The sequence below is a fragment of the Cebus imitator genome, unplaced genomic scaffold (assembly GCF_001604975.1).
Source record: "Cebus imitator isolate Cc_AM_T3 unplaced genomic scaffold, Cebus_imitator-1.0 Scaffold817, whole genome shotgun sequence".
In the NCBI taxonomy this organism is placed as follows: Eukaryota; Metazoa; Chordata; class Mammalia; order Primates; family Cebidae; genus Cebus; species Cebus imitator.
This window is the reverse complement of record NW_016108132.1, coordinates 299,249-314,171: the sequence shown is the minus strand read 5'-3', so window position 1 is coordinate 314,171 and position 14,923 is coordinate 299,249. Positions and strand designations below refer to the sequence as shown.

At 35.8% G+C, this 14,923-nt stretch overlaps 1 protein-coding gene across 3 annotated transcripts in view; it reads left to right on the top strand.

Moving 5' to 3' along the window:
• Positions 1–902: 902 nt before the first annotated feature.
• ARFGEF1 (ADP ribosylation factor guanine nucleotide exchange factor 1) overlaps positions 903–14,923 on the top strand; it is a 131,846-nt gene continuing 117,825 nt past the window's right edge. For all 3 annotated transcript variants that reach the window (XM_037735456.1, XM_017520216.2, XM_017520215.2), the window contains exons 1-5: positions 903–1,046; positions 2,091–2,247; positions 4,363–4,509; positions 7,080–7,259; positions 11,606–11,882. In XM_037735456.1, the coding sequence (XP_037591384.1) occupies positions 952–1,046; positions 2,091–2,247; positions 4,363–4,509; positions 7,080–7,259; positions 11,606–11,882 (856 nt within the window). In that variant the 5' untranslated portion in view covers positions 903–951. The remainder of the gene's footprint in view (positions 1,047–2,090; positions 2,248–4,362; positions 4,510–7,079; positions 7,260–11,605; positions 11,883–14,923) is intronic.

The window sequence follows — 14,923 nt, the reverse complement described above, 5'->3', positions numbered from 1 at the left end:
CCATGTTGGCTAGGCTGGCCTCGAAGTCCTGACCTCAGGTGATCTGCCCACCTTGGCCTGCCAAAGTCCTGGGATTACAGGCATGAGCCACTGCGCCCAGCCAGTTAAATTTAAGGATCTTCTATTACAGGTAGGATTTGACCTTGTAGTATAAATAGTGAAAGAGAAAATTCCCCATTAAATTGAGCATGTGTATTTTAAAGGGCCTTGTTTAGTCATAAATAGAAAAATTAGTTAATATCAATGCACAAACATATTTAAGAAGTTAAAGTTCTGGTCTGATAATCTCCCTGGGATAGTCACAAGGGTGGTGCATTGAGGTGTTTTCCCCCTGTCCTCCAACATCTGCCATATGTTTTGTGACTTTAGTATAGCATACACATTATTTGGTTGTGGGTTTTTTTGGGGAGGAAGGGGTGGAACAGGGTCTTGTTCTTGTGCGTAGGCTGGAGTGTAGTGATGTCTAGTGGTTATAGCTCACTATAACCTTTAACTCCTGGGCTCAAGGGATCCTCCCACCTCAATCCCCCACCTCATGTAGCTAGAACTGCAGGCAAATCACCATGCCCAGCTGATTTTTACTTTTTTTTTTTGTAGAGATGGGGTTCTTTGTTGCCCAGGCTGATCTCAAATTCCTTGTCTTAAGTGATCCTCCTGCATTGGCCTCCCAAAGCAGTAGGATTACAGGCGTGAGCCACTGAACTTGGCCCTGTTCTTAATATTAATGCTTGCTTAATACAAATAGTTACTTGACCAAAAAGGAAATGCTTTGAGAAAAGGAAATGCGTTGGGAATTATAATCTGTAACTTCACCTATCCTTATGATTGTTAATGTACATATTCATATAGTTTTGTATAAATTTAAAAATTTAGATGAAACCATTTTAGCACCTAATTTTTATTAAATTTGCATTCTTTCCAATTTTTTATAGAAGTTCCGAATGAGTAATTATGAAATTACTCAGTCTTTTTGTTGTCAAGTTTTCTAATGTATGCTTCTTTTTTTCCCCCTCAGAGGAAATAAAAGCGGAAACTGAAAAACAGAGGTTTGTGGGATTTCTTTTTCTTTTGTAAAAATAATTTGCAAATTTGTCAGTCTTGGTCAAAATAATACAGTCATCTGTATTTTAGTGTGGCAGATTTTCTGCATATGAGTTTTGTAGTAAAATCAACTTTAAAAATAGGTTTTAAGAAATACAATTATATAAAAACAAAAAAGACACATTTCTTAAAACCTATTTTTATATATGTTTATAAAAATGTATTTTTTTTTTTTTTTTTTTTTTAGAGACAGAATCTGGCTCTGTTGCCCAGGCTGGAGTGCAGTAGTGCAATCACAGCTCACTGCAACTTGGCGCCTCCCAGATTTAAATGATCCTTCCACTTCAGCCTGCTGAGTACCTGTAACTACAGGCGAACACCACCATGCCTGGCTAATTTTTATATATTTGGTAGAGATGGGATTTTGCCATGTTGCCCAGGCTGGTCTTGAACTGGACTCAAGTGATCCACTCACCTTGGCTTCCCATAGTGCTGGGATTATAGGCATACTTAAAAATACAAAAAGATTCTTATATAAATAAGTATATAAAGATACTTCTGAAATACCATAAGGTATGCTTCAGAGTCTTTTCTTAAAGACTTTAATTCATATTTGGAAAAATTAACTTTTTTTTTTTTTTTGATAGTGTTGGCCTTTTTAGGACAATATTGAGTAACTGAAAAAATTGACTTTGACTTAAGGCCAAATAGAAAGGCCATTGCTTTTTAAGGTATTGTGATACCAAATTCGTTAAGTGACAATAAAATATTTCTGTAATAGAAGCACCTTGAATTTTTTAGTTTTCGTAGACCAGTTTTTACAGACAAGATTTCAGTGTCTTGTGTTTAGTCACAGCTCTGGCCACTAGCTTTTAACCATATGGCAAACCACTTCATTTCTCTGGGCTTTGGTTTCCTTATGAAATATGGGAAGATAGCGGACTGGTTTAGCAAGATGCCTTTTAGAACTAAAATTCTGTGTTTCTACCTGGGTTTATCATCAATATCATAAATGTGATACGCTAATCAGACTTTTCTTTCTCATTTAGTCCTCCTCATGGAGAAGCAAAAGCTGGATCAAGCACCCTTCCACCGGTGAAATCAAAGACAAATTTTATTGAAGCAGACAAGTACTTCTTGCCTTTTGAGTTGGCATGCCAGTCCAAATGTCCCCGCATAGTTAGTACATCTCTAGATTGCTTACAGGTATGTGTAAAATGGCACTTTCTAAAAACTGTCTACCTTGAATTGTTTCTAAAACATTACTCACGTTGATGATTCAGACATTTCCATGAAAGCTTTGAATACTCTTTGGTGTGGTAAGAAACCAAATAATTTTTTATATTTAAGACAGACAATAATAGTTGCAAAAGATGTTTCTAGTTTAATAATGAAAAGTATTGATTTGGTCTCATCAGTGAAATGCAAGACCTGTAATACATTTACCCTGCTGCCAACCTTACATAAATCACCATTTGCACATAATTTTTCTAAGTGTCTGCTGTTTTTTGTTTGTCTGTTGTTTGTTTTTTGAGACAGAATCTTGCTCTGTCACCTGGGCTGGAGTGCAGTGGCATGATCTCAGCTCACTGTGACCTCCGCCACCTGTGTTCAAGCGGTTCTGTTGCCTTAGCCTCCCAAGTAGCTGGGATTACAGACACACCTAACCATGCCGAGCTAATTTTTTTTTTTTTTTTGTAGAGATAGGGTTTCACCATGTTGGCCAGGATAGTCTTGAACTCCTGACCTCAAGTGATCCGCCTACCCACCTGCCTCAGCATCCCAAAGTACTAGGATTACAGGTGTGAGCCACTGTCCCTGGCCAGCGTTTGCTGTTTTATGGTTTTGGTTTTTGTTTTTTGAGATGGAGTCTTACTCTGTTGCCCAGGTTGGAATGCATTGGTGTGATTCTGGCTCACTGCAACCTCCACCTCCCAGGTTCAACTGATTCCCGTGCCTCAGCCTCTGGAGTAGCTGGGATTACAGGCACATGCCACCATGCCCAGCTAATTTTTTGTATTTTAGTAGACATGGGGTTTCGCCATGTTCGCCAGGATGGTGTTGATCTTCTGACCTCATGATCCTCCCTCCTTGGCCTCCCAAAGTGTTGGAATTACAGGCGTGAGCAACCGCACCCGGCCCCGTGTCTGCTGTTTTATATGAAGCAATAGGTTAATATTGACACCTTAATATAATTTGATATTTAACTGCTAGACTTAGTTGTGGCAGTCATTTATGTCAGAAAAATTTCTGAAAAATTTTACCCTGTTTTACACATATACAGAGGATCCTCATAGATACTATATTTGTGGGACAAGCATCTAAGTAGAGGGATACTTCTCTTTTAAAATGTTCTCTCTGTTTTGGAATTATATGTATTCAGCTATAATTTAGTGGCTAGTAAAAGATCATATGTTTTGTCCTTAAGGTTTGGTTAAAGATAAGTTCATCTGATTCATGATCTTGTTTTCACTGGAAAATTAGAATGATAATATCTAAAGCCTTCCTTCTAGGGTATAATGATAATGATTGATGAACAAATCTGTGATTTATTGTAGCTAGTATATGGAAATTAGATTTTCTGCATATTGATGAATCATTTGGAAAGAGATTGGGGGTCATTTAAAGCATGAAAATAATTTTCACAAAAGCAATATCAATAAAACCTTGTTTATGTAGAAAGCAATAAGCGAATTTTTTTTTTTTTTGAGACAAGGTCTCAACTAGGTTGGAGTGTAGTGGCACAGTCTCGGCTCACTGCAACCCCCACCTCCCAAGGCTCAAGCAGTCCTCTCACCTCAGCCTCCTGAGTAGCTGGGACTATAGGTGCATACCACCACACCCAGCTAATTTTGAGTTTTTTGTAGAAATGGGTTTTCCCCATGTTGCCCAGGCTGGTCTAAAACTCCTAAGCTCAAGTAATCCACCCACGTTGGCCTCCCAAAGTGCTGGGATTACAGGCATGAGCCACTGCTCCCAACCACAGTAAGCAATTCTAACTCATCGGAGACAAGTTCTCAAGGCCTGGCTTTCTCAAAATACTACCTGATGGTTTTATTATGGTTATTGTTCTGTTTTTGTGATTATTTTAACTATAATTTTACATATTTATATGAATAAACTATCTACAGGAAAAAGTTGGTATAGCTTTGGCTTTGATAATACCTTTATGTTTTTATGTAAAAATTTTAATGTATATTCAATTGTATACTGTAATTTTAATGTATATTTCATTAGTGTATATATATATGTACACACACACACATATATATATGTATTTGTTAGCTTACTTAGGATCTTTGTTTTCTTTCTCCATTTTAGAAACTTATTGCTTATGGGCACTTGACTGGCAATGCTCCAGATAGTACAACACCAGGCAAAAAATTAATTGATAGAATTATTGAAACAATATGTGGCTGCTTCCAAGGTCCTCAGACAGATGAAGGAGTTCAGCTGCAGATAATAAAGGTAATTATATAAAGTAAAATAGTTATTCATAATCTATCTCTTTAAAATTCAGATGCCTTTCACCTTGAAAACATCAGGAAAGATCATTTTATGTGCATTCCAGCTATAATGAGGTTATTTGAGGCTGGACACAGTGGCTCATGCCTGTAATCCCAACACTTTGGGAGGCCAAGTTGGGCAGATCACTTGAGGTCAGGAGTTTGAGACCAGCCTGGCCAACATGGTGAAACCTCTGGCTCTACTAAAATTACAAAAAAAATTAGCTGGGCGTGATTGTGGGTGCCTGTAGTTCCAGCTACTTGGGTGGCTGAGGAAGGAGAATCACTTGAACCTGGGAGACAGAGGTTGCGGTGAGCCGAGATCATGCCACTGTACTCCAGCCTGGGTGACAGAGTAAAACTCCAGTCTCAAGAAAAAAAAAAAGGGTTATTTGGATGCTTTTTAGACCCCATGTTAGGGGATTTTAATGTTTGTTAGAGTTTGTTAGAGAAAAACTATGTTCTCATATCTCTTCTTTTGAAGGTCTCAGTAGGCTTGAGCTCCCAGAATCTGAAATTTCAGAGTTTTTCTGTTTCTGGCATGTTTCTCATATATATATATTCCATCCGTTAAGCTTTAGAGTAGTTCTTAAAGCTGTGACCCTCTAGTTTCTTCTGTACTGTTGGACCCTTCATAGCCTGTCCTCGCAACCCATGAGTCACCAGGTGACACTACTTGTCCACCAGCTGTCATGATTCCCTTGCACTCATCCATCTGTTGAACTTGCTCAGCTAAGCAAAACCCTGTTCTGGGTTTGTGCTGTAATGTACCTGTTTGATTGAATTCCTTCGGAGAAAAATTAGTAATGTTTTAATTCTGTTACAGATAATGATTTCTTAATGTTATTGCTAATGGTAATGGTGGTAGTTTTTATAGCAGTAAAATTTTCCTGTGCTATATATAGTATAGTACTTTTGAAATTGTTTTTACATGTAGACATGTTTTTTCATTTGTGAATACAGCCCTTTTGGAGCCTTTCAGTTTTATAACTGTTTACTTCAGAAGCCATATAATATCTATATTCTAAAAAAAAAAATGCTGTGCATGTTGTCTCATGCCTATAATCCCAGCACTTTGAGAGGCCCAGGCAAGAAGATTGCTTGATCCCAGAAGTTTGAGACCAGCCTAGGCAACACAGCAAGACCCTGTCTCTACAAAAGTAATTTAAAAAGTAGCTGTGTATGGTGATGTGTGCCTGTGGTCCCAGCTACTCAGGAGGCTGAGGCGAGAGGATCACTTGAGCCAGGAATTGAGGCTGCAGTGAGCCATGTTCACTGCACTGTGCTTCAGGCCTGGCAAGAGAGTGAGATCCTGTCTCAAAAAAGAAAAAAAAAATGAGTTGATCATTTTGACTTACCATGTATAGTTTCATGTCATGTATGGTTTAAGATATGTCCATTAATGCTGACTCTACCTAGCATTGCACAACATAAAGAAGACAAAAGATAAGAGTCTTTGCTCTTGAGAAATTGGAAGTAGCCCAATTCATGAAAATTCATATAGGTTAAAGTTATTCACTTCACTGAAAGATTTGCCTTAGGAATTTGTTTTTTAATTTGGGACAGTCTCACTCTGTTGATCAGGCTAAGTGCTGTGGCATGATCACGGCTCACTGTAGCCTTGACCTCCCTGGCTCAAATGATCTTCCCACCTCAGCCTCCCAAGTAGCTGGGACAACAGGTACATGCCACTTATGCCCAGCTACTTTAGGATTATTTTAAATGCTTTATTCTAAATCATAAGCCTCTTTGACAGTAACAACAACAACACAATTACTGAGTTCAGTCTGTTAAAAAAGATCTCAGAAAAATTTGAAGGCAAATAAGATGCAATGTGTATCTCCCCAAGTTGATGGTCTAGTTCAACAGATATCTCATGTGACATATCTGTGCTCTACTGTAACAGCTTTAGTGCTGTGCATTTTAGTAAATTAAATAGTATTTTGATTAAAATTAAACTTTGATTGAAACAAATTAGTTGAATGGTTTTCAGATTATGTGGAAACTACTGACACAGTGAGGAAAACATCAAATATTTTAACAGTTGATGATATATTCAAGGCCAGTAGAAATTCTGTGTATACTACCTGCAATGCAAGTAATAATTGTTTCTGAAAGTTTTAATTCTAATATGAAAATACTTAATTTTTGTGCCGAAACTCCACATGCAGAAAATCACTTTAAGGCCTGATGTGGTGGCTCATGCCTTTAATCCCAGCACTTCAGGAGGCTGAGGTGGGAGGCTTGCATGAAGCCAGGAGTTTGAGATTAGTCTGGAAAACAGAGACTGCATCTCTACAAAAAAAAATAAACAAAATTAGCTGGGTGTGGTGGTGCTCACCTGTAGTCCCAGCTACTCAGAAGACTGCTTCAAGATGATCCCTTAATAAGCACAGGAGTTCAAGACTGCAGTGAGCTATGATCATACCATCGCATTCCAGCCTGGGTGACAGAGTGAGAGACTTTGTCTCCAAAAAAAAAAGGAAAAGAAAATCTCTTTAACTTTGTCCTTTTTTTTTTTTTTTTTTAAAGGCTTTACTTACTGCAGTAACATCACAACACATAGAAATTCACGAAGGGACTGTACTGCAAGCTGTGAGAACATGTTACAATATCTATTTAGCAAGCAAAAATCTCATCAATCAGACAACAGCCAAAGCTACTCTCACTCAGATGCTAAATGTTATCTTTGCGCGCATGGAAAACCAAGCAGTAAGTATTTTAAAAAGAGAGTGATTGTATAGAACACAATAGGCATTAAATATAGAAAGGAGTTTACAGTAATTAGAGTGAAATCTTTGTGCCTATAGAGAAGAATATCTTTTATTGACAGTTCCACTTACTGGAGATTTGTGGGATTCTGTTTTATTTTAAGGTTTACTGACTTAACTTTGGACAAAGTATTTTTTGTTTTTCACAGATAGAATGTGAAATTTACCAACTGCCTCTTCCTTGTGGAAGTACTTAAGAACTGATATTTTTACTACATTCAAGCTTAGTAGAGTGTAATGTAGATGTAAAATACTTAATCTAATCTGAAATAAAATTATTAAGCCTTAAAAAATACATTTCTGTGTTGATGAAATACATATTTCCTCCATGTGATAAAGGAGCATGATATTCCTTATACTTTAAACTGCTTCAGGTTGATTCTAAGAGATCAGCAACTACAGAATTGTTTTTAATTGCCCAGGTCTTCACTATTAAAAATCATCATTGAGCTTCTTATTTTGAACTGATTTTAAACTTAGAGGAAAGTTGCAAAAATTTTGCAGAGCAATTTCTTTTACCCTTCACCCTGCTTCCCTTAATGCAGTTAACTTACATACCCATAGTATAATTATCAAAAGCAGAATTAACACTGGTATAATATTATTAACTAAACCACAGACCCTACTTGAATTTCACCAGTTTTCCCACTAATGTTGTAAGATTTGACCCAGGATCCCACATTGCATTTAGTATGTATGCATTTAGTTGTTACGTCTTAAAAGTCTTCTCCAGTCTGACATTCCTCAACTTTTCCTTATCTTTCATGATCTTGCCATTTTTAAAAGGATACTAATAATTAATTTTGTTGAATTTTCCTCAGTTTACTTTATCTGATGTTTTCACATGATTAGAATGAGGTTGTGCATTTTTTGCTAGATTATCTCTAAAACAGTGTGGTGTCCTTTTCAGGAATTCATGATGTTAATATATCTTAATGTTGGTGATGTTAACCTTGAGCACTTGGTTAAGGTGGTTATCTGTCAGGTTCCCCTGCTATGAAGTTAGTAGTTTTTCTTTTGCAATTAATAAATGTCTTTGGGGAGACATTTAAGACAGTGCAAATACTCTGTTTCTCCTCAGATCCTCCCTGCCCTTCCTCAGTTTTGCTATCTATCAGTGGATCTTGTTGGCAACATTAATTATTGTGGTGTTTCCCTAATGATTTTTGTGCTTCTCTCTTTCCTTCTGTATTTATTAACTGAAATTCTTCCCCCTTAATTTATTCATTCAATTATTTAAATCAATCTGTAATCATGGATATTTATTATATTTTATGCTTATAATGTGTGCTAAAGTTACTTATTTTGTTGCCCAAATTATTACAGTTTTGGTCCCTTGTCCTTGTGATCAGCTCCCATCCTTTTTTGAGTACCTCTGTACTTTCTTTATTCTCAAGATGTTCCAGGCTCATTTTGAATTTTCCCTGCTTCAGCCTTGGAATCCACCACTTTAATAAGGAGCCCTGGCTCTTTTGATTGGAGAATGGTGTTTAATTAAAAACCAAAACCTGAGTGCTAGATGTGTTCATTTTTACTCTGTGTTATTGCTTCTAGGCCTCTCAGCAGATAGAGTTAGGAAACACATGTTTATGTACTATCCCTTCTGCCCCACTCAATTCCTACACCTGTATGTGACTTTCCATCTGTAGAAAATAAAACCATGTGTTCATACTGATATTTCTGGTTTCAGTGCAACAAATACAGGGTTCATTTCAGTCTTCTCCCTTTATTTGTAATTTATTTCTCTGAATAATGAGAAATATGGCTTTTGTATTCTAAATACATTGATTGTTCAATCCTGTTATACCCATTAGTTTCAGAATTGCTAATCATTACCAGTGTGAAAACAAATTTACTAAGTAGGTTATAGCATTTATATTCAGTTTTTTTTTTTTTTTTTTGGTCTTCAGCCTTATCTATTCAAAATATTAATTTCTAGTTACTTAGATTAGTTCCTTTCTTCCCCACACTCTGCAGTAGGGTAATACTATTCCTTTGTGATAATAGATTCATTTGTTACTCTCTGCTTTTCATTTTTGGTATCTGTCACATCCTGGTTAATTTTGATTATAGTCATCCCTCAATATTCATGGGGGATTGGTGCCAGGGCACTCCTGTGGATACCAAAATCCATGGATACTCAAGACCATTTTATAAAATGGTGGAATGTTTGCATATAATCTACACACATCCTCTGTATACTTTAAATCACCTCTAGATTACTTATAATACCGAATATTTTATAAATGGTTATTATACTGTATTGTTTAGGGAAGAATGACCAAAAAAACAGTTGTCTGTACATGTTAGTTCAGTACAGACACAACCATTCTTTTTCTCCCCCCTAAGTATTTTCAATCCCTTGTTGGTTGAATCCACAGATGTGAACCCATGGGGATACAGAGGGCAAATTGTATTTATTTATTTTTTAGGTTTGTAAAACATTACTATGATTTAAGAGTCAGAAGGTCTACTTGGAAAAGTACCAATTCCTCCTAATTCCTCCTACCTCATTCCTCTTCCTCCCCTCTTTCCATGCCTTTAATGTAAGACAGAAGCCACATGTCTACCTTATAATCAGAAGTGGTCACACAGGTACATCATGGGAAGGGACAACATAAGGGAGTGAAAATTGAGAAGTGGACATCATTGGTGACCATCTTGAAGATTAGCTACTACACATGCTATATGTTCTCTTTTGTATTTTCCTCTTTTCACTGAGCAGTCTGTCCTAGAAAGCATTTCATATCAGTCCTTAAAGACCATCCTCATTCTTTTTTATAGATTTATAGTACTTTAGGGTATAGTATAGCCTATTATCTATTAAGTTACTCTCCTATGTACTGGCATTAATTTATTTCTGATATTTTGCAGCCACAAAAAGTGGTTTTGCTGCTTTTTTTTTTTTGAGGACGTAAATAAAATAATTTTGTCACTTTTTAATAACAAAGTTTTCTTGGTTTGATTAACAAATTTTTTTATTAAATTCCTTGTATGTTCCTGGCACTGTGCTAGGCCTCACTTATACAGTGACGAACAAAACTGACTTAACTATTACCTTTCAATATCTTACGAACATTTGAGGCAAAGAATTTCCCTTAAACAAGTATATAACTGAATTATGATAAAGGCTGTGAACATGTATTGTGTTACAAAGAGTATTTAGTTCTGTGCTATGGATAAATATAGAAAAGGGGGAAAAGAGGGAGATAAAATAAGGAGAAAAGGAATACAGACGATTTAACTTCTACGTTTCCTAAAATCTTCTAAGCCAGAAGTCAAATTCTTTGATATTAACCACTGGTAACCTTAATCTTCCCCTTCTTCCACAAAATAAAACTTCCTACAAAGAAAATTTTGTCAAACCATTGTATTAAAATATTTTAATTCAAACTTATTTTATAAATTCATAGAATTCTGGCATTTCCATTTAACCTGGAATATTACTGGAGAATATGAAATGTTCATATTTGGTACTGTACAAGATTTATCTTGGTGGAAATTAATTATGTGAGACTCATTCTTATCAGGCCTTGAGGACCAAAAGAGATGTGTGAAAAACAATAAAGTGCTAAAAAATGAAATCTTGTGATCCCAATTGTTAATGTTTTTAGCATCTTGTGAGCCAGTTTTACAGATAGTATTATATATATTAATACTATTAATATATATAATACTACTATTATATATGTAATAATGGCAGTTTTTCTAAAATAAAATTCAGACATTTGTAGATACATTTTTTTCATAATTATTAAATGACTAGGCAGAGTGATTTAAGCCTTCATTGTAATTCTATTAAATGTAATTTTAATACTTTTTCTTTAAAAGATATTTGACAAGGTGACATCATAACATTCTACAGAAGGATAAACACCAAAAAGTTCCCTCCCACTCTTGTTTCCCATGTGATCATTTCCTAATCTCTACCCTCTATAGGTAACTGTTAGTACTAGTTTCTTATGTATCTTTATAGATTTTCATTCTGTATGTATAAGCAAAAGTGAATGTGTGTGTGTGTGTTTCATTCACACAAACACCAAATACAATGAAAATAGTATATAGTGAAAGTCTTTCATCTCTATTCTTGTGTGTCAATTTCCAGCCACTTAAGAAGTAAACATTGTCCATTGTTTTTAGTATATTTTATGTTCTCCATTTCTGATAAACTATAATTTCCAAGCATAGAGACAAGGTGGCATCTTATAGAAAGGATTGTTTATACATCATCCTTCCACATTTTAAACAACTTATTTTACTAATACTGGAAATTTTATTTATTTCCAGTTACAGGAAGCAAAACAAATGGAAAAAGAAAGGCATCGGCAGCAGCATCATCTGTTACAGTCTCCAGTAAGCCATCATGAGCCTGAATCACCTCAACTTAGATATTTGCCACCTCAGACTGTTGATCATATATCCCAAGAGCATGAAGGGCACCTTGACCCCCATACAAATGATGTAGATAAAAGCCTTCAGGATGATACAGAGCCTGAAAATGGATCTGATATTTCCAGTGCAGAAAATGAACAGACTGAAGCTGATCAGGCAACTGCAGCTGAAAGTAATCTTCTTGAGAAGGGGATGTGGGTTGTGTGTGTTAAGGGAAATGTGTAGGAATGAGAGTTTTGATGAAGAAATGTTGAAAGGATAATATGATTAAATGTTTGTCAGACTCTTTGTGGTAATTGTGGACTTTTCTCATTGTAGGTGGTAAAATTAATTTGACTATAACCTACAAGATACCTATGAATAATACTTTGCATTTCTTAGCATCTCATGAGCAGTGTGATTTATAGATTTCGTTTGGAGCTCAGATATGTTTCTAAAGAGGGTCATAAATGTCCATTAAGTGTTATATAGGAATTTCAGTTTTCTTAAGATTGGTTTCATAGCAAACAAGTAACCTAGTTTCCTGAAATATGACTGAAATTTTAAAAAAGTCATTACCAGTCTTAAAAAAATATGATTATGGTCAAAAAAAGTACTGAAATTAAATATAAAAACAAAGTTTTTGAGTGACCAACTGATAGACTAAAAATTTCATTTTTTAAAATCATGGTGCTTAGTAATCACTAAAATTGAGATGTTTACTGACTTTTTAAATGTATATTTATAAGAAAACACAAAGCTATAAAAATTGATTTTACAAATTTGTTTCTCTGCAGAAATTATCCCATGAAGTTTTTTTTTTCCCAAATATTATTTTCAGCTTTAGCTGTTCTAAGAAACTACCAGGGAGTTTGTGTTGTTCCCTTCACCCTTTTTAAATGATGGGAATTCTTTTGCCTGTCCAGTGAGGTTGTCTAGAACTAGGATGGTTAGGGGTCAATTACAGTTCATCTGAAGTCTGTGTATATACTCCACTTTGAGGAAAGACTTCAGTAATACATTTTCAGCTCTTGATTTTCTTTTTTTAAACCATGCCTTTCCCAAAACTTAGTAGTGGCATGAATACATGCCTTTTTACACTTTTCCCCCAGCTTCCTGAAAGGCATGCTTTTAAAATAGTACTTTACTGTTTGTTTTATAAAGAGGTGACTTGCTAGGCTAAGCATTCACAGTACTGAAGCTAATAGTGAATTCATATCACTTATATGATTTACATTTGTCTAGCCTACCTTTGCCAAAATTTTCCCTACTTTCACTGTGAGCTTATAAAGGGGTAAAGGGCTAATCTCTAATAAAGCCAGGACTTTATTCTTTTGTTTATTTATCTATGTATGTAGCAAACCTTCATTGAGCATACCGTGTCTTAGGCACTGTGCCAGGACTTGAGGTTAAAAAGATGATGGAGATACAGCTACTGCTTTTAGTGTTCTTAGCATACCTGGAAGGTCAAGTGAGCTTAAATGAAGGATAATATGTGATAGGTGTCCTGAAAATGCCATGCACAAAGTAATTATGCTGAGAAGAGTTAGGAAATTTCTTTGTAGAGAAAGTGATGATATTTTAGTTGAATCTTGATAGATAGGGGTAGGACATTTTCCAATCAAGGAAACAACTGGACTAAGACCCAAGGAATGGGAGCGTCTACAGGTACCACTGTAGATGCCTTGTAGAATACAGAGTTAGAAAGACAGTTTCCTGTGGCATTGTCATGATTATTTTGGCTCTAAAGATGTTTTTCTCCCAATAGTTAATATAAATGAAAATTCTGCTTGGCAGCCATTGGTTCAAAGTGCATTTTTTGGAGTACATCTCTGTCACTTACCAGCTGTGTGACTTTGGACATAATAGTTAACTTCTCTAAGCACTTCGTACATGTAATAAATATTAGTTAGTGTTATTCTGTTCTATTTCTTTCAGATAATTTATGTGAAAATTGGCTCTTCACTAGTCATTTTGTACACTTTTAGATAGTGGTTATGTATATTTAGTTATTTTGAAACTCTAATTTTCAGGCTTTAGGTAATTTTAGCCAACTAGAGCATGGAAATAAAACACTTAAGAATGGTGGAAAAATTATCTGTCTAGACATTTATGTTTTTATTCCACAGAAGACTCTAAATGCTATTTTTATTTGGATAGATGCTATTTTTATTTGGATATTATGTAAAATAAGGTTGTTCATTTACATGCATGTTTATCGGGTTTCACCTTGTGGCATTCAGTATTTTGTAGGATACTACAGACAGTAAATTGGTAACAATGAAATTATAGGGAGGACAGGCACCTAGAAGCCACTATTATCAGTAGTGGTCCTTTTTTTCCTTTTGTTTCTTTGGATACAGGGTCTTTCTCTGTCATCCACACTGGAGTGCAATGATATAATCATGGGTCACTGCAGGCCTCCCAGGAACAAGCAGTCCTCCCGCCTCAGCCTCTCAAGTAGCTAGGACTATAGGCAGGTGCCACCATACCCAGCTAATATTTAAATTTTTTGTAGCAGCTGGGCCCCACTGTGTTGCCCAGGCTGATCTTGAACTCCTGGGCTCAAGTGATCCTCCCACCTCAGCCTCCCAAAGTCCTGGGATTACAAGTGTAAGCTCCTGTGCTCAGCTGTAGTGGTTCTTTGTAGTAGTAGGAAGGGACAGGGAGTTGAAACTGCAACATCACCAGCTAATATGCTGTGTGATGCCCTTTGATGTAGGACAGTAGTAGCTCAAGACAGTGTTTTGAATCCCAAAGCATTCTAGAGTGATAATTGAGCTGCTTTGAGATATTTTTCAACATTTTAAAAAAGCCCAGTAGAATTCCTGTTTTTCTCTGCAATAGACTATGCAAGATATCTAGAACATCAGATATCATCAGTTTCTTTTATGCTATTCAGAAGTTTTGGTCGGCAATTATCTGTTGTTGGTGTTGTTTTTGTTTTTTTACATTAAATTGGACAATGAATTCTTTTTTAACTTTTTAAATTTAGTTTTACATTGGCTATGTAGATTCTGTCAGTGAAAAAATAGGAAGAGCCAGAAAGCACTGGTGAAGGCCCAGATGCTTCTTCAGGGACCTCACTGTAGAGTGTTGATCTTACTATTGATGAGCCTAAGTAATCAAAACAAGCTTTAATTACATAAAAAAAAATTTTTTTTTGAGACAGAGTCTTGCACTGTCGCCCAGGCTGGAGTGCAATGGCACAATCTCGGCTCATTGCAACCTCTG